The 27,249-nt window shown below is 38.8% G+C and overlaps 1 protein-coding gene across 3 annotated transcripts in view; it reads right to left on the minus strand.

The window, feature by feature from the left end:
- Positions 1-7,834: 7,834 nt before the first annotated feature.
- The window catches only part of UBE2D3 (ubiquitin conjugating enzyme E2 D3), a 30,837-nt gene continuing 11,422 nt past the window's right edge, over positions 7,835-27,249 (minus strand). For 2 of the 3 annotated variants that reach the window (XM_087724162.1, XM_087724161.1), the window contains 7 exons: positions 15,153-15,216; positions 14,967-14,998; positions 13,794-13,871; positions 12,520-12,625; positions 10,951-11,044; positions 10,490-10,539; positions 7,835-9,156 (listed from right to left, as the gene is read on the minus strand). In XM_087724162.1, coding sequence (XP_087580288.1) covers positions 10,491-10,539; positions 10,951-11,044; positions 12,520-12,625; positions 13,794-13,871; positions 14,967-14,998; positions 15,153-15,216 — 423 coding nt within the window. In that variant the 3' untranslated portion in view covers positions 7,835-9,156; position 10,490. The remainder of the gene's footprint in view (positions 9,157-10,489; positions 10,540-10,950; positions 11,045-12,519; positions 12,626-13,793; positions 13,872-14,966; positions 14,999-15,152; positions 15,217-27,249) is intronic. The other variant, XM_087724163.1, reaches the window with a different exon arrangement.

Below are 27,249 nucleotides of genomic sequence, written 5' to 3' on the forward strand. Positions count from 1 at the left end.
TTTGCTCCATTCTCCAGTATGTCCTTCTCCATTAATTGTAATCTTTAGTACCTTCTGGTTCCCACTAGTATCCAAGCTTCAAAGAACCATTCCATCATGTTGTTTTTAAAAAATCAAAATTAAAGTATTATTGTAATTAATTCCAGAATCTTATTTCAAATTTATCTGGACCCCTGGTACAATTTGTAGCTTTTTCTAATCAGTTTTAATCAGGTTTCTGCTTCTAATTCTAGTTTTTTTTTTTTTAACCTTTAAATTTGTATTTAAATCTTTTTTGGCTAAGGATTGAAAGAAAATTATCTGGAGCTGTCAAACTTGTCAATCCATAGTTCTCCAATAACTGAAAAGCAGTTAACAAGCAATTTTTGAATGTGATTAGAAAAAGAAGTTGCGAACTCAATGTCTTTAAAGGCGCTAATTGTGAGTACATCAAGATATCTATTCCTTTGTCTCCCAAAGGAACAACTGTAAGGAGCACTTGTGGGCAATCTCAGATACTCTCTTTGTCCAGATAATTATTATAGCTTGTCAACTCACCAACTGTTCATTGTGCTGCTGTCAGCGGCTCTGCTTTTAGTGGAACCATCTTCAATTCACCATTTCTTCCCCCAAAGTCTCCCAACTTACAGAATTCACATTATGACTTTTTATGCTACCGAGAATTCTGGTAGCTGTAATTGAACCAATGAGTGTTGGTGAAGGTTGTACCCTAAGATTCTAGTAGGAGGTCCTTGGGAAAAAATGGATATCTGGTTCAGGAAAATACTTCCCAAAAGACAAGATGTTGTTAATTAACAACAAAAGGGCTTGATGATGGGTAGACAATTTGGGATTCAACAAATATATAGGACATAGGAATTCAATGGTTAGATTACTATACATGAAAGCTCAGTGTTTAGAGATGAAGTATCACCAAATATTAGTTCTGAAAACATTAGTACTGTTACTATCCCAGGAAGCATATAGCCGTTTAGGGGCAAACAGCATGGACTACATGGTAGTTTGAGCTGTTCATTCTTTATTTCTAACAATTACTCATTTTTAACTGGAAGCATTAAATAGGCTCTATTACATTTATTTATTATTTTGCCTGCCAGTCAAAAGACTGTCCTAGTAGCGTTTGTTTCTGTTCTGTTTGTTTTGCTATTGTATTTTACATTTTTGTTGCATTAATCTATAGGGAAAAACAAACATTGAAGTCATTTGCTATTATTTATATTTATGTAGATAAATCAAAGGCCATAAAAACATGCAACAGGTTTTTCTAATATTTAGGTAGCTTGTGCTCAAAAGGTTCCAATCTAAATCATGTCCGTTGGACATTAGGATACACAATTTTTGCAAATACTACCCCCCTCCCCAAAACTAGATGCAAAGCAGCAAAGTCTGCATTTTCCTTTAAGGCACTTAAAGCTTCTGCTTACTTCTTGTCTTTTATCAGTAAATATATAAAGTGAAAATTAAGGTAACCTTTTTATGTAGATTTACTTATCCATGTATGGCTGTGAAAGTTGGACCATAAGAAAAGCTGAGTGCCAAAGAATTGAGGCCTTTGAACTATGGTGCTGGAGAAGACTCCTGCAAGTCCCTTGGACTGCAAGGCGATCAAACCAGTCAGACCTAGAGATCAACCCTTACTGCTCTTTAGAAGGCCAGATCCTGAAGATGAAACTCAAATACTTTGGCCACCTAATGAGAAGGAAGGACTCACTGGAGAAGAGCCTAATACTGGGAACAATTGAGGGCAAAAGAAGAAGGGGACAACAGAGAGAATGAGGTGGCTGGATGGAGTCACTGAAGCAGTAGGCGTGAGCTTAAATGGACTCCACAGGATAGTAGAGTACAGGAAGGCCTGGAGGAATGTTGTCCATTGGGTCGCAGTGGGTCGGACACGACTTCGCAACTAACAGCAGCAACTTATCCATCTTAAGGGTACAACTCCCTTCACCATTTGCAATAGATGAACAGAACCAAACTTGTTCAGTTCAAAATATGTGATAAAGCTGCTGACGACATACCATTCAACACAGTAACAATTCAAAGGTTGAGTTTAAGTGAAATCATAGCAGAACCATGGATATGAGTTTTAACAATATGCTTCACCCAACCTGTCTTTGTATACCAGTAGTTTCTTATGACAAGGATTCCGGGGAAATGCAATTCCAAATAATCTGGCTTTGGCTAAATTGGTAGCACAATACAGTAGCTTGTTCAAAGTCTAGTATCCCCATAGTCAGTTATCCCTTCATAAATGTTGGAGGATAACAGTTCACTAAGTATAGACATCTTTAACTGCATATGGACATTATAATACACCATTATGCATGGTATCCTAATCCAATCACTACATCTGTAGCTTAGTGATTGTTGGTTCAGCCACTGTAGCTGTAGCCACTGTAAAGTCATGTGCAGTGTGGGAAGCACTTTATTCTCTTATGCATATCTACTGAAATGATTTTTATTTTTTTTGCAAGAAATTAACTAAAATACAGAAAAAAACCCAACTCTCAACTCTTCTTGCTGGAAACTATGAAGACAAAGAAACTTTAACAACTCATTCCTTAAACACTCTGACCAGACAGCAAACTTACCAAGGGTGGGACATGACCACAAACACAGCCTATTTTTTCTGTCTAATTTATATGATCAAACTTTCAAGATCTTCAGAAGACTTATTTTTGGGTGCTCCTGGCCAATTGATTGGAAGTAGCTATCGAAGAGGCTTTTGGGTAATGGTGCTTGTTATGCAGCTCTGGAGACAGTACTTGCACACACCCTATGATGAGCCTCAACGGTACAGTGGTTTAGAGTGCAGTACTGCAGGCTACTTCTGCTGACTGCCGGTTGCCTGCAATTTCCCAGTTCAAAGCTTACCAGTCTCAAGGTTGACTCAGCCTTCCATCCTTCCAAGGGGGGTAAAATGTGGACGCAGATTGTTGGGGGACAATAAGCTGACTCTGTAAACCACTTAAAGAGGGCTTTAAAGCACTGTAAAGCGGTATATAAGTCTAAGTGCTATTGCTATCTGTTTGGTGCTCAGTGCATTTATATTTATAGAGGTCTTTCAAATGACTTATAGCCCAGGACTGTGTTTTACAAACTTTAATTTTTATAACAATATGATTGGGCTTTATTTAATATTGTTTTATGGATTTTTAAAGAGTTTCTCTCGTTTATATTTATATTGTAAAATGATCTGAAATACCATTAAGGAATGTCATATTTAGTAAACTAATACTGTTTTATCTGTCAGTCTTCGTACATGTATGAAATTAGTCTGAAATTTATTCCTGCAACTGTAGCATTCCTGAAATTTTAAGAAGCTGCTTTGATGGGCTGTTCGTGTGCAAGTCAAAAGGTTTTCCTTTTTGTATAAAATCAGAATTGTGTTTTCATGCTTCAGAGTTCCCATGAAAATCTGTATGATTCTTCCATAATCTTTAAAGCCAAAAATTATTAAGGTTTTATTTTCCATTTAATTTCAATGGCAATAATCTAGCAAAAAGCCCCAAAAGAGCACATACCAACACTTTGTAGTGCTTTTAATGGAAAAACAAAACTAACACAACTAGTTATAGAGTTTGTGGCTATTAAAACAGAAAGTGACTTGGGCTGTTCCTTAAAAAAGGATTTTTTTTAATGAAGAAGTGAAAGATTAAAATCTGCAGGACAAAAAAAGTCTCTAGATTTATAGCATGCTTGTCCTGGTAGTTTTTCATATTTTTCTCACACAAAATTCATTTTTTTTTGTTGCAATCCTAATTATTAGTGTACCAATTATCTAATACTTTTTTGTTACATTTGTGAAGTATTCAGGATAGAAATTTTCAACATGTCCTAAATACAGATGTAGTTGGATGTAACTGCCCTGCCAGGCTACACCCATTACTTACTGCTGTCAGAGAACTTTTATAAACACACAGGCCAGCTAATATTGTCCTTGATTAGAATGGGCCAAACCAAAACTAACAAAGAACCCATTAAGAACATGTCTTTTAGAGTATTATAAATTGATTTCATATGCCACATATAGAGTGTACCAAAACTCACACCACCACCCCCAGGGCAACAATAGTTCCCCCCTCCCCATATTGAATGTATTTACTGGTAGGAATATTCAAAGGACCTGTGCCAAGAAAATAAGTGTTGAGATGAAAATTGCCAATTGGAACATTTAATGCATTGGGGGGCTGTCTTTTGATACACTCTATATAATTGGGAAAAGCAATTCATCATGATTCCAATTGACCACATGTATGTATCTTCTCATGTCACAACTTGATTGAAAAGTATATGCCCAAATGCTTCTTTCCAGAAACTTGAAGAGCCCTGGGTGGAAATGTTGTTCACAGTACAGCTTTTTAATTTACTGAGCAAATCTCCTAAAGCCGTTTCAGTCAACCAGAAATGGTTCTAGCAGATGCTTAAGTCAAAACATGCATCTTTTTTTGAACCATTTGTGTTAATTTCCACAGCTAGCAAAAAATAATAGCCACACATTAAAATATTGTTTTATCTTTGGGCTTCATATTTAGAAAGAGAGGGGGAGGGAAGGAGAGAGAATAATAGGCAAACTAGGTTATATTCACACATTCTTCCTGTGGGGACATTGATCACTCCAAATATCAAGGGAGGGTGGGGACTGCAATTTTTTCCTAAAGACTGGCAGGGTCATGACCAATGAAGCATTGGACATGTGGAATTATTCCAAAAGTCAGGCACTGTTATCTAAATGGCACCCCTTCTGGTTCCCACCTGGTGGGACTTCAAGGGAGGAATCCTATGCCTGCCCACCCTACTAGAATGATTGGGATGGCTATTCTTGGGAAAAGAGATCTATCAAGCCATCCTGACTGGTGCCATGTTGGGTTTTAGAGAGAACTTTAACCACATCATTTTGTAGTATTATAGAAGCAGAATTTGAAAAAAAAAGTTTAATTTTACATTTCAAAGAAATATTTTTCTAATCCTAAATTAGGCTAAAATACTGTTGTCCTTTCCACTTGAGGCTATAAAACAAGCCTAAAGTTTAATTCCTTGGATGAAATGACTGATCTAAGTATTCTTAAATTGGGTTCTATCTTGATTACATTTAGCAACTTCCTTGCCTGGTGCAGTTACACAGAAGAGCAGTAGGATACTTGAAGTCAGCTGTACAAATGCCAACAACTCTTCCTATAGACCACAGTAGCAAAGCTGCTGGAAGCTCTGATTTAGCAACACCCAATTTGGAGTATTTTTCAGTTTCTCAGATGTAGTTATCCAGATTTAACAGGTCTGATTATTCCAAAAAAAGCAACATGGACATTTAATGAAAGGCAAATCACGTATGGAAGTTGCTTTCAGTACATCCCACATTATATTAATATTCTAACAGTCATGCTTCAACTTAGGAAAAATCAAGGACAACTTCAAGATGTATTTTGTATGCAGTCTACTCTCAAAAGTTCAGACTTGACCTAATGTATAAATGGTTTATACGCCTAATGGCATGGTCAGTAGTCACTTTTATCATAAACCTGCAATTTTCAATATTCCAGGATTAACTGAATAGCATAGGGATGTAACAAAAACTCGGCACCAGTTTCTTCACAGCAAGGCAATTTCTCTGCTCAGTAGAAAAACCTGAACAATTGCAGGAGTGCTACATACGTACAGCTCATATCTAATGCCAAAAATAAAGAGTGATCAACCCACTACGAAACGCTCTGGAGCCACTTAACAGGTTAGTCAATAAAATCATAATACTAGAGTTAAATTTAAAGCTAGTCAAACCAGTACTATATTATATTGTAAACAGAAAGCCTGTTCTCTTTTAGTTACTGAAAACTACTTAAGCATGTAACATGGCCCTGAAGATAATTTAGTCTCAACTATAAAAAGAAAGTTGACTCTGCCAAATTATTTCTAGGAAATAGGAGAGCAAGGAATGCATGAGTTGAATTAAGACCTATACTAATATCTTAGAGAGGATAGTTAGTTAAAAATCCAATGTAGTATTACTGCTAATAACAATGCCTGGTGTGCGTGAATATGTATATGAGTGTTAAGATCACACAAACTAAATCCCAACACCAGGTTGTGAGAAAAAATTAAAATATCAGTAGTTCTTGTTTAGTAACTGCCTTGTTTTGTTATGACTGCAAGCAACTTTATGACCAATCCCTGTGACAACCCGTGTAAAGCAAAGAACATTTTGGTATTCAGGGATCCTGAAAATAAGCACTGTATTCATTTGATGACTTGTTTGCCAATTGTGGTTGCTAAATGAGGCTTATCTATTTGCACTGCAAAATGGAATTCTATTTTGCTTGCCTGGTTGACATGTACACTAGGACTATAACATGATTCCAAGACCGATTAGGGCCATGCCAAAAAGCCAGATGCCTCATTTGATGTATTGCAGAATGAACTACATCTACATGACCTCCACATACCTGAGATCACTACTGCACTGGTAGACAAAATGATCTGGGGATAGCAGTCTTATTTTGCCATCCTCCAAGCATTGGTCAATGATGAAAAGTAGATGTCGTGACACTCTTTTTGTATTTATTAAACACTCCGATAGGATAGAATCAAATAGAACCAAATCAATTCTTTTCCAAGACTAGGTAAGTTATTGAAACTTTTCCAAACATAAATGTTAAGCAGTACAAAGGTCTTGGAATTATAAACCGAGTGTAGGAAAGCAGTGAATTCTGAAATAGGCATTTATACAGAAAATCTAATCCACGCACGTTCCTGGCCTTTACGAGTAAGACTATACAGCAGAATAACCAACTGTGACCTATAATTATTAAATAATAATGATTATTGTTTATTCAACCTATGAGTTTTGTTATTTTGTCAAGCATGTGAGGAAGGGAAAAGAGGCTTATATAGCATGCCATAGAATTTAAAATGCTTCAGGAAAGGCAAGGATTCTTCTGTAATTACAACTACATGACAATCAAGTCTTATATGTTTAAGCTAGCAAGCAATCAGTGTTGAACTGTGAAATGTTTTTCTATCAGTTATGCAGAGATTATATAATAAGCAATCAGTGTTACATTAGAAGTCAGCTTGTATGAGATTAAAATGTAAATTACATCATCTGAAGGCAATAGAAATAGGCTTTCCAGATATGTTGGAAGCTATAATCTCAACATATCTAAAGGGCACCAAGTTGAAGAAGGCTACCTTAGCAACATTTTAGTAAAAATGCCATGTTTCCTATAATTAAGGATTTTATTGCAAACTTAACAAAGGAGCCTTATTTTAATTGTTGGCCCTGATACTTCAAGTAATCTTTCCTCACTCTGTAAAATTGTTTTTACTTACATCGTAATATATCCAAAAGCACTTGGGTGGAACACTGACAAAACTGAATTCACCAAAATGTGATTTAAAAAAAAGGTTGAAACAAATCATGGCCAAACCTGTTCCCCTTTCATAAAATGTATAGTCTACATTTATTTTTACAATAATATTTTCAAAATTATGTTGAGGAAAAAACATAGGATGCACACAGTAGTGCTAGAGATAGAAGTAGAAGTGGCAGAAGCACACACTCATAGCACAGGACTAGCAAATACTGAAGTGTAGACCTGGATGGAGATAAAATTATGATGCAGAAAGGATAAAATCCATAATTATCAAACAAGAATTAGTGGCACAAGTCAGTGCTTCTTAAAACAGAAAACACTGTAGCAATGATTTTATTAATTTGTAGTCACCCTGAAATAGTGACCCTTGCAGCAAAAATGTTTGTTAATATTGGTGGTAGCATGATAATCCTTTGGACAGCAAACATCCCACATTGAAAAGTCACTTCAACACAACCTCATGACAATTCCCACATCAAAACAGTACTTTATTTTGCAATTTTGCCTCTTTACTCCCACAAAAAGATCTTTCAGCTGTCAAGTATACAAGGCGAAGAAATGCTTCTCAGTTAGCAAGCTGGGTGCATATGGTGAAGTCTCCACAATACACCTGTACATATAATCAGCTGGATTCCAAGTCTGTAATTGGAAACTTGGTTCCCAGGACCTTGTGTAGCTCACTAAAGTCTACACTACTAGGTTAGCTTATTAATTCTGCATATTCCAGGGCTGATCAATGTGTCAACCTGAAGACAGACCAAGTATTATAACTGAACATGGCAAAAGGTTCACTCTACTAACTTCACATCATTATTTGATGTCAAACAATGAGGCAAATCCCAACAAGTATATACAAAAACCACCTTTGCTTTTACAAAAGACTTTGTTTCCCATACTGATTAATTCAGGCAGCTAACTCATTGGTTTATGTAACTTTATTGAAGAAAATAAAATCAATTACTAGGAGAGCTATTAGTTGATCATTCATCCATTGACAACTTGCATCATTTATTCAGTGCTATATTAAACTGCTGTGGAAGATAGATTAACTAATAGCTCCAAGCATCCTAACAAAATTTAAATGAGAATTACAAAAATGTTCCGAGACCCTATTTTGGAATACAAGGGATGTTGGACTTCCAATCTCCATTCTCTGTAGAACAAGAACTGGTCATTCCTTTATTGACATGCATAAGATACATCACGTGTTCTGTTCTGATGATGCTACAAGTTCTGTACCAATTCTCCAGCCATACCAGTTATGAGCACAAGTATGTCATGAAACCTCAGTCTCTAACACTGGAAGGTTTTAAAACAAGATGGATGAAGCTACAGCAATGCTATTTCCTGTGATGTGAGCAAACTGAACATCCATCTCCCCTCCCTTTGGGTGATATCTTCAGAAGAACTGTTAGAGCAGTGAGGAATGATTTCAATCTCATAACCAGGTTAGAGTGAAGACATTGGCCACAACACACATGCTCCATTTAAAGAATTCTGAATCTTGGGCAATTGTTCTTGTATAACTACTTTACAAATTCTAAAAAGCAGTTATTGTCCAAAGCTGGAAGAGCTAAAGTCTTCTCAGATGAGCATGTGCATGAATGGATAGAGGTAAATTTAAAAAAAAAAAAAAAAAAGATGAGGTCTGATAGGGGAGCAGCCGGATAAGAAAATCAAAAAAGAACAGTAATTTAAAGTTTATTCCAGCTATAATGCAGGTTATTCTGACTTAAGGTAGCATCACATGGCATACTTCTGAGTCCATTCCCGAGATATTCTGTTGTACCTTGAAAAGGAAAAAAATGCTTGTTAAAAAGGTTGAATTTTTAAAAAATATTATCTATATGTTACGTATAGATATACATACATATCAGAAAAACCTGAGCCAGCAATAAAAATGTAACATATTATGAGGCTCTGTGCTAACCTTTGACTATAATAAAGTTTTGATCTGACATTACATAGTTCTTTGCAGTAACTCCTGAACATAATCACTTATACTAACTTTACAAAATATTTAATGTATTCCAATGAAATCTGAAAAAAAAATTTTTTTTCTAAAACAGAAACAATATCTAAGTCAATAACAGGAATACCCCACATCATTTTGAAAATGGTTACCAATGAAGAAAATCTACTTGGCTTTCTGAAAATGTGAAGGGAGGTTTTACCAAGTGGTCATGTACAAAAGCCATATTCTCTTTAAAAGTCTAGCTTTTTCCTTAGTACATAATATTCTTATTCAAAATTTTAGGATAAATTGAGTAATTCATTTCAAAAAGCGAGACAATTTTTATATCTTGCTTTTTGAATGAGATTACTTAATTTATTTGATGAAAAGTGTTAAAGAGAATATAAAAACCAGGAAATCAGAATTCTTGATGTGTATTGTCCCTATAATTTCCTATGATTCAAAACAATTCTACTAGCTGGTATCAACTCCAGTATTCACTTGGGCATTTGGATAGCATTAATAAGAGTGCGAACCATCAACATAATATTTTTGCCACTTTTTAAAGTTTTGCAGTGGATTCTGGACAAAGCACACTTGCCAATTTTGATCTAGTATACAAAAGTACACAGTATTGCATATTAGAAATCATGTAATATGCAAGTATAAGTGGATTTTTTTTTCTAGCAAAACTTCACACAAACATCACAAAACCAACCCTAAATATAATCAGCCTCTCACATAAGCACGGAGTGTGAGAGAACTGTGCAGAACTCCACTGAAATCAAGTCAGTGCTAATTTACATGCTCCGTTATTATGTTAGTGTCTACCTATACATGCCTATAGGCTTTTTTACTTCTGAATTTAATCTGCCAAATAGTTTAAATTATAAGTAGCGTCACATTTGTGCTGAATAGGATCCAAAACACTTACCACCTAAGTGCATTTCTCCAGAACCAAGAAATATCTACAAAACCTTTAAATATTTGACTATACTCATCTAATCATGCAGATAGGCTTCCCACACTGAATACAAATCAAGCAGTTAAAACTTTGTATTTTCAGTAATTTGAACAATCTTTTGTTAGTTAATCCAGTGCCTTAAGCATGCTGCACTCAAGTGCTGAAGTACCCACATCATTAATGCACTATGAAGTGCAGTCTTACCCTACAGCATAGCGTATTTCTCTGTCCACTCTCTTGCTAACCTATTGTACCTAATTAGATAAGTATATTTAGTAACAAAGACAAGCCAATACAGCCCTATTAAATTTATCTGGCAGATTTAATTGCAAACACAAAGCAAAATTACTAATAGATAATTTTGATGTAACTAATTTAGTTTGAAAGAGAAATATCAAAGTAGCGCGCAACTTTTGTTCCACCCAACTCAAAACTATTACCAGTGTTCTCATTTATAAATTGTCCATAGCAATTTTAAACTTGAAAGTAATTTTGTATAGTGTAAAATTCTATTCTAGCATGCTACTAAAGCTTTCTAGATTAAAAAACACACAAATATTTTACTCAATTCTGTTTTAAACAGCAGCCATTACTCAACTGTTCTCTAATCACATTTCACCACTATATCATCCCCCCCCCCAATAAAACCCCAAAGTTATATTTACTTGTCTCTGTCTGTTTTATAGATGCGCGCAATCTCTGGCACTAGGGGATCATCTGGATTTGGATCACATAACAGTGAACAAATGGATAAGAGAACTGAAACAAATAGAAAAGAGCATATAGAAAATTGTAAATAGTTCAAAGAACAAGTTATTTACTTCTGCATGTGCAAGTAGAACAAACAGTCCAATTTATTTTACTTCAAAAAGATTGCCTCTAGTTTAAAAAAAAAACCAGCCTAACTTGATGACCAGAAACGTTATACTTAGTTTGTTCGGCCCCCATGTAACCCTGCACCATACTATTCTGAATATTTCGATAAACCAAATTGTTTGAGTTTGAAATTCATAGGGCTCACTGATCTGCATGCCAAATCAAGACTTTCTGGCTTCTTGGTAATGTCAAAGCTGTGTAGGTCTAAAAAATAACATTAATTGCTTTGCCTAGCAAAAAGCCACTCAGCTTCTCTTTAATGACTGAGCCTTATGCCTTAGAGATATCTGTTCTGTTTCAACAGGGACTGGCAGTTTTTAACATCAGTGAGAACATGGAACAATTGTATAAAATTAATAACAACAATAATGATGTGATAGGGAAGTAAAACTACAAAAAGCACAACAGCCTCACCATGTGACTGCACAGTTCAAGCATCAACTGAAGCTAAACACCTTGAATTGAATTCCACTTTGTTCATATAACTCTCTTCCTATTAATATTTTTGGGATCTTTTTCTGAAAAAATGGAGAGAAATCTGTGGGACAACTGCATGGCTAGGAAAAGTACTGGTGGATAGTTGCCTCAAACTAACAGTCAAATATCATGCTAAAATAGAAAGGAAAGTAAGACAAATTCTAGTACATACAGTACTAAAAGTAAAGATTCCCCTGCACGTGCGTGATAGTCATTTCTGGCTCTAGGGGCAGAGCTCATCACTATTCGAAGATGTCTCCATGGTCATGTGGCCGGCATGACTAAACTCTGAAGGTCCATGGAGCGCTGTTACCTTCCAATCAATTTCTCTACTTGCATTTTTATGTGCTTTTGAACTGCTAGGTTGGCAGAAGCTGGGACAAGTAACGGGAACTCACTTCGTTACGCAGTGCTAGTGATTTGAACCGCTGAACTGCTGACCTTCTGATCGATAAGCTCAGTGTCTTAGCCACTGAGCCACTCCATCTCACATACAGTACTAAGAATGTGCAAAATTTGTCAATGTAGGAAAAAATTATTCTGTAAAATTAAAAAAACAAATCCTTTCAAACCATATTCCATGGGCAATTCAGAATTATCAAAATAAATTCTTCAATCTAGAAGCAAGGTAATTCTCTGGGTGGTTCGAACCCAAACCATAGCTCTTTCAACCAGAATACTTTGAATCATTTCAATTTGCTAACCTGCCCTTGGAATGACATGATCTGGGAGGAAACAAAAGATTCAGGAGTTCTCTAGAATATTATGTTCCTGGAATGACAAATTTTGTATAATCTAGATATAAAGCACACACATTCAAGCTGCTTGTCAATAAAATACAAAGAAATCAATAACATAAACTTTCATCCAAATGCACTTACCTTTAGAAATAGTTAAAGCAGGAGACCACTGTGACCTTAGAATGTCAAGACAAATGCTGCCATTACTGTTAATATTTGGATGATAAATTCGTGTTGTAAATGCAACCTAAAAAATTGAGATCAATCTGCAATCAATATACAGATCCTTTTCAGATTAAAAATGCTAGTTCTCAATATTTAGAATATACATAATTCTGCTTAATAATTTCAAAGAGAAAAATGCTTGTTAAACTGCATATAAACTTATTTTTTTAATATGCATAGCTTGCAATGTAATTCTACAAGTGGAATCATTACAAGGTATGTAAATTCAATTCCATACAACCCCTATTTTTCTAATTAAGAAAAACCACTCTTGTCAGTTTCTTCAGAAATATACTCAGGGTTGGTGCAAAATCTAATGGATGCTATATCACCTTTCTCTAGGTTTGGTACTTGAAACTACATGGGCAGGGCTGTGAGCTCTTTTGTACTGGGGAAAGTATCAACATAAAAATATTATATTTTTTATCATTTGGAAATATGTATCTTTTCCCAGAACTATTTTTACAATGTTTCTCAGGCCGGTAAGAAAAATTCACAATGATGTTACACGTGAGACTCAAAGAATATAGAAGGGTCAGTAGTCTAAACAGTGAAAAATGGCCATTATGTTTTTTAAAAGCCCACAGTACATTGTATATGACAGTCCAAATCTCCATATTTAGCTTTATAAAGTTTGTCATTAATCTATAAAGGCCTAAAAGCATGTTCTAAAAACAGCAACTGCAGCTACAATCATAAAGCAAATAAGGAATTCTGTAATTATATGACTGTAGCTGAAGGGTAAACCAGTGTAGAGATCTGAAGAAGCTATTTCTTTTGTTATGCCTCTTTGGCAAGCCAAAATGCTTTAGCAATGGTCACAGTTGCCTATCTATCAGTGGTGGGATTCAATTTTTTTTTTTACTACAGGTTCTGTGGGTGTGGCTTAGTGGGGGTGACTAGGCTTGGTGGGAGTGGCAGGGGAATGATACTGTAAAATCTCCATTCCTTCCCCACTCCAGGGGAAGGTTACTGCAAAATCCCAATTTCCTCCTGATTAGCTGAGACTCGGGAGGCAGAGAATAGATTTGGGGGGGGGGGGGGCAGTAGGAGGTGGTATTTACCGGTTCTCCAAACTACTCAAAATTTCCGCTACCAGTTCTTCAGAACTGGTCAGAATCTGCTGAATACCACCTCTGCTACCCGTGCAGAGATTCAATGTTTTAAATTAAGTTTCCATTTTTACTTACCTTAGGTGGCTTGAAAGGGTAGTCTGTAGGGAAATGAATTGTCAGAAAGAAAACACCGCCTTGATATGGACTGTCATTCTGACAAAGAAGAAAATTCAGAAGTTAAAAATTTCTGTAGGAACTAGAGTTTAGGAGACACTGAAAAACTATAGTAACTAACTAAAAGTAAAAGTACCTGCAGCAAAATGACTCATATACTAACATTTAAAAAGCACACTTTGACTACATTAACAATGGGATGCACATGATGATAAGCTGACATCAACATTTCCTTCTGCATAGATAGTCCTGGAAATTTTCAAGAATATAGCTACATGTTTCGACATAGTAGAGAAGACAATAATGACATTTATGGACGGCTTTTGCTGGTATCAATATTGTTTCATGAATATTAAATCTAACCATGAGATCAGTTTCATCTGTAATATTACACTGATTTATAGGCTACAATACAGTTTATTTTATCATGATGTACAAAATTGCTGTAAGGAATAAACTCTGACTTAAATAAAAAGTATGATGTGCCATATTTTTCAGAGTATAAGACGTACCTTTTTCCCTCATAAAAGAGGCTGAAAATCTGGATACGTCTTATACACTGAATACAGCATTTTTTGTCTCCCGGAACTCCGCCCTCTTCACCAAAATGGCCATGCACAGCTTTTAGAAGACTTTCAGAGAGCTGCTAGGGGCTGGGGAGGGCAGAAATGAGTGAAAACTGGCCCATTTCCCCCCACCCCCAGCAGCACTCTAGAAGCTTCCTAAAGACTATCCATGCCTCTTTTTTTTGGTGAAAAATGGGCCATTTTTTGCTTGTTCCCCTCCCCCAACCTCCCAGGAACACTCTACAAGCCTCCTAGGGGCTATTCATGCCTTTTTGAAAAAAAATGGGACCATTTTCATGAAAAATGGGCCATTTTTGGGACGTTTGCAGAGTGCAAAAACTTTTTTTTTTAAATTTCCTCTTCAAAACCTTGCTGCATCTCCGAAAAATACGGTACAGAAGTCATTATAGTTTTTCACAGATACAGTGTTACACAAAGAAACTATCTTACTGAAAGTGTTTTTAAGAAGCTGTAAATTTTATATCACATATAACATAATAATGTGTTTCTGGAATAACTTTTGAACAGCTGACTTTGGAATGAATGTTAATAAAATTGCAGTACTTACAGGACCCATAATTGTAGCTTGCCAATGAAACACTGAATAACAGAGTGAGAAGGGAAGAGAAAAAAGGGGGGGAAATGTTATTTAAATGTTCATGAAATCCTCCCCCCCCCCCCAAAAAAAACCCCAAACCATATTGGTTTACAAGAACCTGTTTAAAAGAATCAGTATTTATTATTAACAACTTACTGTCATCTCCAACAGGGCCTGCAGAACACTGAGCTGGTGGGTCACGAGCCAAGTCACTAAGTTCCTGAAATAAAAACAATACTGTCAAAGAATTACATATTTCTGCCCCTTGCCCCTCCAAAGCATCAAGTCAGACAAATGCTTTTGTGCACCAGTTATCAAAAGAAAACAAACTTGATCTCACATCAATAAACTAATCATATGCATAACAATGCAATTATAAATACTAAAAGCATTGTGGAATTGTTCAAACACTGCAAATATTTTACACCCATGAATAAAGGGAAGTCTGAAACACTTTTGTACACCCAGGCCATGGCATTTTAGATATAGTGCAAAGAGAAACAGAAGCTCTGTTTGCCACCTAATTTTACCTTAGGCACTTATTGGTGAACTAGGCTCTATACTACAAATAAAAAGAAGCTACATTTTAATTTAGTTTTCAAGCAATCTCAATGAAACCTAGGAAAATTCATATTTTCTCACAGTAAAGCTTTCCTTCTTTTTCAAGAATGTCAACCTTGACCTGAAATATATTTTAAATTCTGTGGCCCTATCTTAGAATTCTTGAACGAATTAGAATTTTTCATAATAGCCGGGGCAGTGTACGGTTGAATATTAAAATTATATTACAACTTATGATGGTTGACGAAAGGAATTTTTTTGACATTAAGAAGTGGGGACACAAGTAAAAGCAGTCCAAAACTGGAAGGCTATACCCTTAATTACTAATTATCTGAATTCTTAAGACAGAAATAATTTTAAAAAGAAATAATGTTTAGTAGTTTCTCTGCAACGGCAAATAGAAAGAATAAATAGCATCTAAAAGCTGCAAGTCATATACAGGGAGCCCTCAACTTACAATGGCAATTGGAACCAGAATTTCTGCTCCTAAGCAATATGGTCATTAAGCATGAATCCCAGAGTTATTAGGTGAGGCGACTTCTCACCAGCTTCCCGTAACCAAAGTCAGTGGACAAGCTGACAGGGAAGACTGTAAATGATGATCACGTGATGTTGTAAATGATTGTAAGTACAAACCGATTGCCAAGCGCCCAGACTGTGATCACATGACCACATGGGTGTGTATGACAGCTAGAACTCTGAAGACCATTGTAACCATTTGTTTAGCACCATCATATTTCCAATGGTTGTAAGTCTAAGTCTACTTGTGAAACTTTTAAAAAGGAAAGTAAAAGGCAACTATGGATGGTGTCTACACACAGGGGTGAGAAGTAAATATAGTAGACTGTTGTGACTCAGCAGAAGTCTCCTGTGAGTCTTTTCGGGATGCAAGATTGACAATGCAGCTGGGGCTCGTTAGTGGCATCTTTTGGTAATAAAAGGACATATGGTGCCACGCCCTGGTTGCAGGAGTCAACGTTCATCATGCATCGGTCATGGTTTGTTTGTGAGAGACACTTGGAGAAGTGATTTGCTTTCTGTAACCCTGATTCAAGGAGACACTTGGAGAAGTGAATTGTTTTGTAAGAGTTTTGTTTTGTATTCTGTTATCTTCTGGTCAGAGACTTGATTTATGTTTATTTTTGGGCTCGCAGCCAGTCTGAGTCGAGAACTGATAAAGTTCTTCCCTTTTACGTTTGTCTGCCTGTCGTCTGTTAACGAGCGAAGAAGGGGGGACAGAACAGTAGACAAATCAAAACAACATTCCTAAAGCTACTTAGTACATAGAATGCTCAAAAGTCAGGCTTCATTGAAAATTATATAAATGATATTAAATGTTCAACTGGCTGCAATTTTCTTCTAAACACTTATATATTTGACACATGCTCTGAACATGTCTAAGCACAATATTTTCCCTAAAATATTAATAAGCATTTTGTAATTGGCCTATGAAATTTGATCTTTATACAACCTGTATATAAAAATAAATACAGCCTATGTGGATTTGTACAACATACAACCTAATCTCAAATCCTTTAGCGGTAGTCATGGTTTGTATATAACATCAACTATAAGAAAAACTGAAGGAAGCAGGCCTCAGGAAGTTAAATTATTCATCTAACTTCTTCCATATGGATTTAAAAAGACATACTGTAAAACAAAGTATCAGCCTCCAGATTTAATTTTGTTTCAAATAATGCTTTGGGTTGCGGACTTATAGACTTTTAAGAGCAACTATTAACCAGAGGCTTTTTTGGTCTGCAAGTTATCTACCTGTCTAAAAAAAGTAGTTTATCTGGGAAGCCCTATTAGAGTGATAATGCACAGAAACTATTTTGCAAAATAGACTGACTATACAGCATTTTAAAATGTTGCTTTGCTTTAAACAGACTAACCCAGTCAGGCCGACCATCAGTACCTCCATGAACCAACTGATCAAGTTCAAATCAGCACTTGGTCATAATACCGTATATACTCAAGTATAAGCCGAGTTTTTCAGCCCACTTTTTGGGCTGAAAAAAGCCGCCTCGGCTTATACTCGAGTCAGTGAAAAATTTGCCCAAAATGGAGGAAAAAAAGGGGCGGGGCCATGCCGCTGGGTGATGCTCGTGAATGGCCCGGCGCCCCTGTGAGTTTCCCCTCCCTCTGTGTCAGTTTGCCGCGCAGCGCGCACCGCACCATCTCCCCTCCTCACGTTCTAATGTAATGCAGGGCTGTCTTACGATTCCCCTTCCTCCCCCTCCTGCCGCTCTGCAACGATGTCCCACCTCCTCCTTGTTATGGCAAGCAGCCACATAATGATGTCCCAGAGCTAGTTTACTGTTTTTCTTTGAAATAAATATTCAAAAACATTATTGGTATCTATTTTTATTTTTGAAATTTACCGGTAGCTGCTGCATTTCCCACCCTAGGCTTATACTCGAGTCAATAACTTTTCCAGTTTTTTGTGGTAAAATTAGGTGCCTCGGCTTATATTCGGGCCGGCCTATACTCGAGTATATACGGTAACCAAAAATAGACACACAGCTGTCAGCATATTCCATATCTCCCTCCATGTTATATTATAATAATTTTAATAAAATTTAAAAAATACATTTCCTTTTGCAGATGTTTATCTACTATATAACACAAAATTCAACAATCACTTTGTTGGTTTTAAAATTTGACTAAAAAATCTGTACAAAAATGGTTTTCAATTCTTTTAAGAATTCAAGACACATTTCATAGCCCAAAGCTTCGTAGATTATCTGAACTTTATACCTATCAGAAAGCAGAGATATGCAGTATTCCTTTCACTGAATCTTAAGCCTCTAATTAAGCAGATTTAACATCTTCAGCCTAAAGTCAGATAATCCCCCCTCCCATCATTTGCTTTTTAGTAACATCTTGATTAAAAGGTTTTAAAAGTCTACCTCTAAATACTGTTCATTTCTAGTAATCTTAATCTCTGTCTGTGAAGTTCAGAATTTATATTGATCATATGATTTTATGCGGAAATTAAATATCTGAACAAGACAGATATTTTTTTCATTTACATGTCTCTACCGAACTAAGATATAGGCTGAATTCCCAATGTGGGATTTATCAACATGTTTTTTGACACATGCCATGCTTTGACCCACTCATTTAAAATTAAAGGAATTTGTATGAAGTAGAAAGCTGGTATATTGCAAAGCTTCATCATCATTCTTATTTAAAAGGAGGTTCTTGTGTCCAACCAGCATTCCTAAAAAATACTCTAGAAGCAATCTCATCAGCTAGATAAAAGATGGGGAGGCACAAAAACTATAGAGGTGCATATATTAACTTAAAGTCTGATTTGAGTAATTGAAGAAAAAAAGGTTGCTAAGATTACAATTTATTCTCTATTGAAAAATACAGGGAATAATAATTGCTAACAAGATGGTTCCCTGATTTCTCACAGTAGTTACATAAACTTGTTAGCTTTGGAAAAACATGTTTGTTTACTAAAAGTCTACATACATACTTTCCATAGTTGCAGGCTATTTCACTTCATTCTAGAAAATACACATTTTTTTAAGGTAACACTTGGTCTCCATTTATTAATACAACTCAAAAGGCACCTTCAGGCAATTTGCTATAAAGTGAAAAAGAAAGGGAAATCAGTATCACATTATAGTAGGTTGCTTCTAGTTACTGCGTGAGTTTCCAAAACTGCCATTATCTTAGAAATAAGCAGTTATGCTTAAATATATGTTTAGCCCCTACCCATTTTTCTTAGAGTAGCATTCCCAAATCTTTCCAGCCGGAGCCCCCGGAGGAGGAGGGTGTTTTTGTGTGAGGGACAGTCGCATGCACACTCAGTTTCATTTATGTAAATGGAGCTGTGCCAGCACCCACCGTCTGTGCAAGTGGAACTGTACGTACCGGCACTCACTGCTTGCATGAGTAGGGCTGCGTGCGCATCAGCCTGCCATCATATGGCCTGGTTGCAAACAGGCTACGGCCCGATAGTGGGGACCCCGTCCTAAATGCTGTAAGCATTTACTCATCAGCGCTGCTTATCAATGACAAATAAAGTGACAATTTCTCCCCGGTGTATAAAATAGACAGGATTTATAATCTTGGAAATATGCAGCATAACATTAAATATGTTCTGAGGAAATCTCAATACCTAACCTTGCTATCATCATTCCCTACTTAATACTGAAAATTAGGTATATACAAATATGTAACAGCCCATCTCAATTCAATACTGAGTCTCTTAATTATTAGTTACACATAGTCATTGACTTATGACTGGTTGCTTAGTGATTGTTGCAAGTGATGACCAACCTGAAAAAGGGGATTTCCACAAAGAAAAGTGAGTCAACCTACTTTCAAAGCACCAGAAGGCAAGGCAAGAAACAATGGATGGCAACTAAGTGACAATCTAGAACTAAGAAGAAATTTCCTAACAGTGAGAACAGTTAATCAGTGGAACCACTTGCCTCCAAAAGTTGTGGGTGCTCCATTCATTGGAAGCTTTTAAGAATAGACTGGATGGTCACTTGTTTGGAATGGTATAAGGCAGTGATGGTGAACCTTTTCGGTACCAAGTGCCCAAAGCGATGGTGCGCATGCCCACAGAGAGGGCTCTGCGTGCCACCTCTGGCATGCTGTCATAGGTTCGCCATCAGGGGTATAAAGTCTCCTGCTTAAAGTAAAAGACCTCCAAGGTCCTCTCCAACTGTTATTCTGTAACTCTGACTTAGTTTAGAAGTTCTGATGGTCAGACCCTCACCAGTCATATGATCAAGTTTTAGATGCTTGATAACATAATGCATTTATGCCTATTCGCAGCATTTCATAGTTATGTGACATTTTACATTACTTTTGCAGAAATCAACTCTTACTTCCAGTTTTTGACAAAATTGTGAACCATTGATTCACTTAGTGGCAGTGGTATTTGCTTTATCACTGCAGTAAATTTGGGTCGGCCACACAACTGACCCGTATTACAACCATCACTTATAGGATTGTAATGGACAGGCTCCATTACAGTAGTATGTCGAAAACTACATATATCTTCAATGCCTTCAAGTAGAATACGGGATACAACACATAAGGTTATCTTATCAGCTTTTTTTAGGCAAATGGTAGAAATGCTAGTAAAACAAATACGCTGACAGGTCTTTAATTCTTAGAAATTTTCAAGGGCTCCTTTTTAAATAAGTAATAAATCATCTTATGTCAATTCAATCAGAAACGAAAATCTTGATGACCCTAATTTGATTTACCATATTTTTCAGAGTATAAGAAGTACCTTTTTCCCTCAAAAAAGAAGGTGAAAATCTGGGTGTGTCTTATACACTGAATATAGCATTTTTGGCCTCCTGAAACCCTGCCCCCTTTTCAAAAATGGTCGTGCATAGCCTTTAGGAGGCTTTCAGGGTGCTCCTGGGGGCTGGGGAGGGCTAAAATGAGCAAAAAATGGGCCGTTTTGTTCGTTTGTGCCCCCCCAGCCGCCAGGAGCACTCTACAAGCCTCCTAAAGATTATGCATGCCCTTTTTTGACAAAAAAGGGCCCGTTTTTGTGAAAAATAGGCCATTTTTGGGAGGTCTGTAGAGTGCAAAAACTGTTTTTTAATTTGCTTCTTCAAATCTTAGTGTGTTTTATACTCTGAAAAATCGGTAGTATGTCAACACTGATTGCAATGCAAAGGATCTCCCCCCCCCAAAAAAAAGTTAACTCAGCCTTTAAGTTAGCACTTATTAATTTGTCATTAGTCATAAAACAGCTTTCAAACCTGCACTCTTACAAGCATTATGCACTTAAAGTTACTTCTACTTTCAATCACCTAAAAATATCTAGAGTAGTCAATTTCTCCAATAAATGGTGTGGAGGCTCACATTTAACTAGATGTCGCATGGGGTAAAGATAATGTAATTACACAAGACTAGACAACATCATCAGTGCACTGACAGGTGTCAAGCTCCAATTTATAATATGATTTTTCAAAATCATGCAACGTTATTCTTCTTACAGAGGCTCATATTATTGACAGTTACTGTTTGTAATCACTATGTAAGCAGAGGTGTCAGGAGTGAAAAAAAGTTTAGGAAACTGTGGACTACTGACTGCGGGATAGGAAACTGTGGAATTCAACTCCCACAATGTTTTTCTTATACTATGTATATGTTATTTCTTGTAAACTACCATATTTTTCGGACTATGAGTCACACTTCTCCCCCCAAAAAAGTGGGGGGAAATGTCTGTGTGACATAGACCTAAAAAAGGCCTGTTTTTGGCCTCCTAAAACACGCACATATCCCATGCTTCCCATTTTTGCCAAAAATGGGCTCTTTTTTTCCACAAAAATGGGATGCACAGAGGGTTTGGGAGGTCTGCAGAGTGCTCCTGGGTGCTGGAGAGGGCAAAAACGTGATGTGTGTGTGGGGGGGGGGGGTTCGGGAGGCCTGTAGAGTGCTCTTGGGGGCTGGGGAGAGCAAAAACAGGATGGGGGGGGAGAAAAAGGAGGAAAAAGGAAAACACTCCCTTTATACTTATGGCAACCAATCCTAGCATAGATTACCTCGTGCATGAGCCAGCACTCTCTTACTAATCAACTACAACTGTGTGTTCTGGCCTATTGTATACTTTACTGTTCCAGCTACTAAATTCGATCTTTATCTATTATTGCCTCAATTTATTTCGGACATATTTGCAACAAACAGTTCTTGAATCATAAAAACTAGCTAGCATGGTCAAAGACAGACTAATGTGTCATACACATATATTTAAAATATGTTAATTCTGAAAGGCAAGAAAAAGAAATATAAACACTGTTCACTAGTGGAGTTTGAAGAACTGTTGTCACAGATACGAGGATTCAGATACATTTTCAAAATGCTTTGGATCTCATGCAAGCACATCATATTCTACTATTCATTAAAAGAGGCGAAGTATTTCAGAGTCCCTTACAAGCCTGTAAAAAAATTACTTTAAAAGTCACCTTAGCTTTAATGGGAAAAAGTGAGATTGCTTTAATGAGTAGCAAAATGTGCTGCACTTACAGTCATACAACATCCAAAGCATATTTCAACACTTACATAGATCTATCAAAAAGATCTATCTGTCCAAGGTATATGTTTGCAGAAAATTGAGACTATAGCATTATCATAAAGATTAATGTTTGAGAACAAAAGTACCAGTTAGCCAACATTGGCATTGCTTAACAAACATGAGCCATGTTACCTAATTCTCGCCCTAACCTTTACATTTTTGGAATAAATGATACCACTATTTCTAGGATATCTGGGTATTCTTAAAGACTGTTAGGTTTTCTGTCATTTTTTTAGTAATGATAAAATTAAATAGACTGGGTAAAGCAATAAAATTAAATAGAGTGGATTAAATAGACTGGAAAACTCTCCTGCCATTCTGAATATTATGAACAGCAAAACAAAACTAGACCATAGTTACTCTTAGCAGAAGGCTGGGGTAATGAAAAGTCATTTCACATAATTAAATGAAGATTGTGAAAATGTTCTGCTGAGGAACTCACTTTACTCACTCCAGGTTTTAACTCTCAGGGAATAATATTTGCTTCCAGATCCTGCATCTTGATGGAATGACAGTTGGTCTTATCTGATCTGTTGTTTTGAGAGGTTTGCAGGATTAGCCAGGATTGGGATTGGGTATTGTGATGTCCAATTGGCCTCAAGACAGAGTTAAAACTGAAGACCTCTGTGCTCCTGGTTCCCAGTTACAATGAGTCAGGTCCACTGCAAAACACCTGAAAACAAGTCATATGAGGACACATCCTACCCACCCCCCCAACAGGAACCAGTGCTAGGGTGGGAACCTGCAAATCCTGCAAACCTCCCAAAACAACAGTTCAGGTAAAATCAACTGTCATTTTCTGAAGGAATTTTCAGGATTAGCCAGGATTGGGACATACCCAAATTAACGTCCCTCAGGGGGAATACTATTGGTCCTGGGCTCCTCATGTGCCACCATCTGTTGTAACATCCTACAACCAAACGCCTCATCAGCCGATGCAAAAGCATCTAACCTGTAGTGCCTGATAAAGGGAGACGGGGACGCCCACGTGGCAGCCCTGCAAATCTCCGCAATAGGTGCCTATGTGGTCCAGGCCGCTGAGGTAGCCGCGCTCCTGGTGAAGTGTGCTGTAATGCCCTGGGGCACCAGGAGGTGCTGAACCTCATAGGCCAATGCAATGGCCAATTTGATCCACCTCCCTATAGCAAAGACACCCTCTTCCCCAAGGAAGACGGATAAAAGGAAACGAAGAATGCCTCAGATTTCCTGAAGCTCTACGTGCGCCTCAGGTAAATGTGCAAGGCACGCCTGACATCCAGCCTGTGCCAAAGGCGTTCCCTATATGAGACGGTTCCGGACAAAAATCCGGTAATAGCACTTCCTGTGATCTGTGAAAAAAGGAGTTAACCTTGGAAATAAAAGCCGGATCCAGTCGCGGGACGACCAGATTATTGTGGAATGTGCAAAGGTCCGACCTGGAGGAGAACGCCTCCAGTTCGGAGATGCGGCGGGCCCAGGTGACCGCCACAAGGAACACTACGTTAAGGGTCACGAACTTCAGATCAACCGTCCTCAGAGGGTCGAACGGTGCTCCTGTCATTGATTGGAGAACCGTAGTGAGGCTCCATGTTGGAAACCTGTGGACTACTGGGGGGCAGAGATTACCCGCACCCTTCAGGAATCTCTTAACCAACGGAACCTGGGAGCCCTTTTCCCTGAATAATCATGGATAGGGCCACTACTTGCCTCCTAATGTGAGAGCCCCTTATCCAACCCATCTTGGAGTAAATCCAAGATGTGCGGTACTGAAGCCTCACGGGGATTCATTCCCGAGACCTGGCATCACTCTACAAAGACCCGCCAGGTGGAATAATAAATCCTGGTAATGAAACCCTTGCGTGAAGCCTCAATGGTGGAGATTATCCTCTGTGAAAACTTGGCGGCCCTCAGGCGCTCCCGCTCAATCTCCACATGGCTAGCTGCAGCCACTGTGGCTTGAGATGCACCAGGTTCCCCTGCCTGAGGTCCACATCCCTCCCCAGAATCCTCCCCAGGTGTGACACCAACAGGTACATTAGATCCACAAACCACGCCCGGCACAGCCAATAAGGCACTACTAAGATGAGCTCCGCCATCTCTGAGATCATCTTCCGAACTACCCCAGGGAGAAGGGGAGGGAAGGCCACAGAATCCAAAGCGCATTGACACCCTCCATCCCTCGAGTCAGGAATGAGAGAAGAAGTGATCCACCTGAGCATTCTGCGGTGTGACTAACAGGTCTACCTCTGGATGGCCGAACCTGGAGCAGATGGTCTGGAACAGTTCCGGAGGAAGGCTCCACTCTCTGTGGTCGACCGTGGCACGACTGAGCCAGTCAGCTTGATGGTTGTTCACTCTCGTGATGTGCTCTGCCCTGAGCGATTGAAGATGCCTTTCTGCCCAGGCGCCGAGTGCCATCGCCTCGGTTCGAAGCGCCCTAAAGTATGTGCCACCCTGTCAGTTGATGTGGGCCTTCGCCGCCATGTTGTCGGTTAGCACCAAGACGTTCCGATCTCGAACATAGTCCTTGAAGTGCCACAGTGCCAAGTGAATTGCCTGCAGCTCCAGCCAATTTATATTGTGCTGGAGGTCCAACCAGGTCTAATGGCCCTGTGCCATCCAGGACTCCAAGAGAGCTCCCCCCCTAGAAGCTGGCATCCGTGGTCAGGATGAGGCGCTCCGGCTCCCTGAACTCGCAGCTCTTGTGCAGCGCCGGGGAAAGCCACCACCTCAACGACAGCTGTACCTGCGGCATCACCGGAACCTTTTCCTCGGAATTGCTGGAGTTGGACCTCAGATGCAGGAGACGCCACTGGAGCAGCCTCGCGTGCAGACAAGCCCAAGGCACCATGTCTATGCAAGAAATGAATTTCCCCAGCAAGCTGGAGAGCACCACCACAGGAACAAAACGCTGACTTCTAACTTGTCTAACTAAGGCTACCAAACTAACCTTACAGTCGTGGGAGAGGAACACCTTCACCTTCAACCTGGAATCTCTGATGGTCCCCAGGTGAAGAATCCTGGTGGTGGGGACCAGGGAACTCTTACCTAGGTTAACTGAAAAACCTAACTGTTGGAGCATAGACACCACTAACAAAATGTTCTCCCTCACATGCTCAAACGCTGCCTCCTGAACCAAGATGTCATCGAGATAACATTGGATCCTGATGGAGCGCTCTCAGAGGGAAGCCGCCACCACAGCTAGGACCTTAAGTGAAGGTCCGAGGCGCAGATGCCAGGCCAAACAGTAGGGCCCTATACTGATAATGCCTAAGTAAATAAGAGAACCTGAGGTATTTACGATGACCAGGGAAGATGGGGAAATGGAGGTAAGCCTCTGTCAGGTCGATGGAGGCCATGAAGTCATTGCGCCTGATCCCCGCCAAGATGGATTTAAGGGGTGCCATTTTAAATCTCCTATAGACCAAGTGAAAATTTAGAAGTTTTAGATCCAGTATCGCCCTCCATCCTGCCGAACTTTTCGGAACAACAAAGAGGTTAGAATAAAATCCTGACACTACTTGGTCCAGTGGAACCGATTCCACCACCCTAATATCTAAGAGGTCGGATCGCCTGCCTCATGAGAGCGCGTTTATCCTTACTCTTGGCAACCCAAAACATCCGAAAGTGGTTCGAGGGAATGAAGAGGAACTCCAGGCGCAGGCCAAATCTGATGGTGTTCAGAACCCAGGCATCAGTGGTAAGCTCAGCCCAGGTGTTGGCAAACAGGATCAGTCTGCCGCCTATGGGTGGGGTCACTATTGACCTATCTGCCCCGGCGGTAGGGACTGCCATCTCCCTCCTGAAAGGGCCTCTTCCCCTGGGGTTCGAACCTAGGCCTATCCCTAGTGTAGGGCCTATCCGACTGACTATCTGATCTCGAAAAATATCTGCTGCTTTGTTGAGCTTCCTGATCTGACTGACAATAGGAATGCTTCCGAAAGTAAGGTGCAGACTTTTGCTCCAACTTCTTAGCAGGCATGGGCATGACCTTCTTCTTACTTTTGTCCTCAACGAGGATTGGGTCCAATGGGGCACCAAAAAGGGAATCCCCAGAATAAGGTGATGAGGCCAGATGCCATTTCGCCTTGTTCTCAGCCAGCCACCCTCACAGCCACAAGAGACGCCAGGAGGTCACCAAGGATGCCATCGCCTGGGAGGCATACTTCATGGCATGCAGAGTGGCGTCAGCAGAGAATTGTGCAACAGCAAACAGCTTGTTGAGATCCTGATGTGTACGCACCTCCTCTGGCGGAATCTGCTCCTGCATCTGCTGGAGCCAAAGGATAGCCGTGCGGCTGAAGAACAACACTGAGGCGGCTGCCTTGATTGCCCACGCAGAAGACTGGAATGTTTTGCGAAGAGTCAGCTCCGCCTTCTTGTCATCGGTCTTCAGGTAATCAGCCACATCGTCGGATACCACCGTAGACGTGGAAGCCAATGCCACCTCTGGAGGGTCAACTGTGGGCACCTGCAAAGCCTCAGAAAAACTAGGCTCCATGTTAAAGAATCTCCTATCACTGCTACTAGAGTTAGGAAATGTCCCTGGCTTTTCTCACTGCTTCTTAACTACTTTTAAGAACAGCTTAGGGGCAAGGGATATCTTCCTTCGCTGGAGGAGGCTCTGAGTAAACTCCATCCTCCGGC

The sequence above is a fragment of the Thamnophis sirtalis genome, unplaced genomic scaffold (assembly GCF_051295495.1).
Source record: "Thamnophis sirtalis isolate CommonGarterSnake01/CBP01778 unplaced genomic scaffold, rThaSir2_p1.2 scaffold_10, whole genome shotgun sequence".
Classification (NCBI taxonomy): domain Eukaryota; kingdom Metazoa; phylum Chordata; class Lepidosauria; order Squamata; family Natricidae; genus Thamnophis; species Thamnophis sirtalis.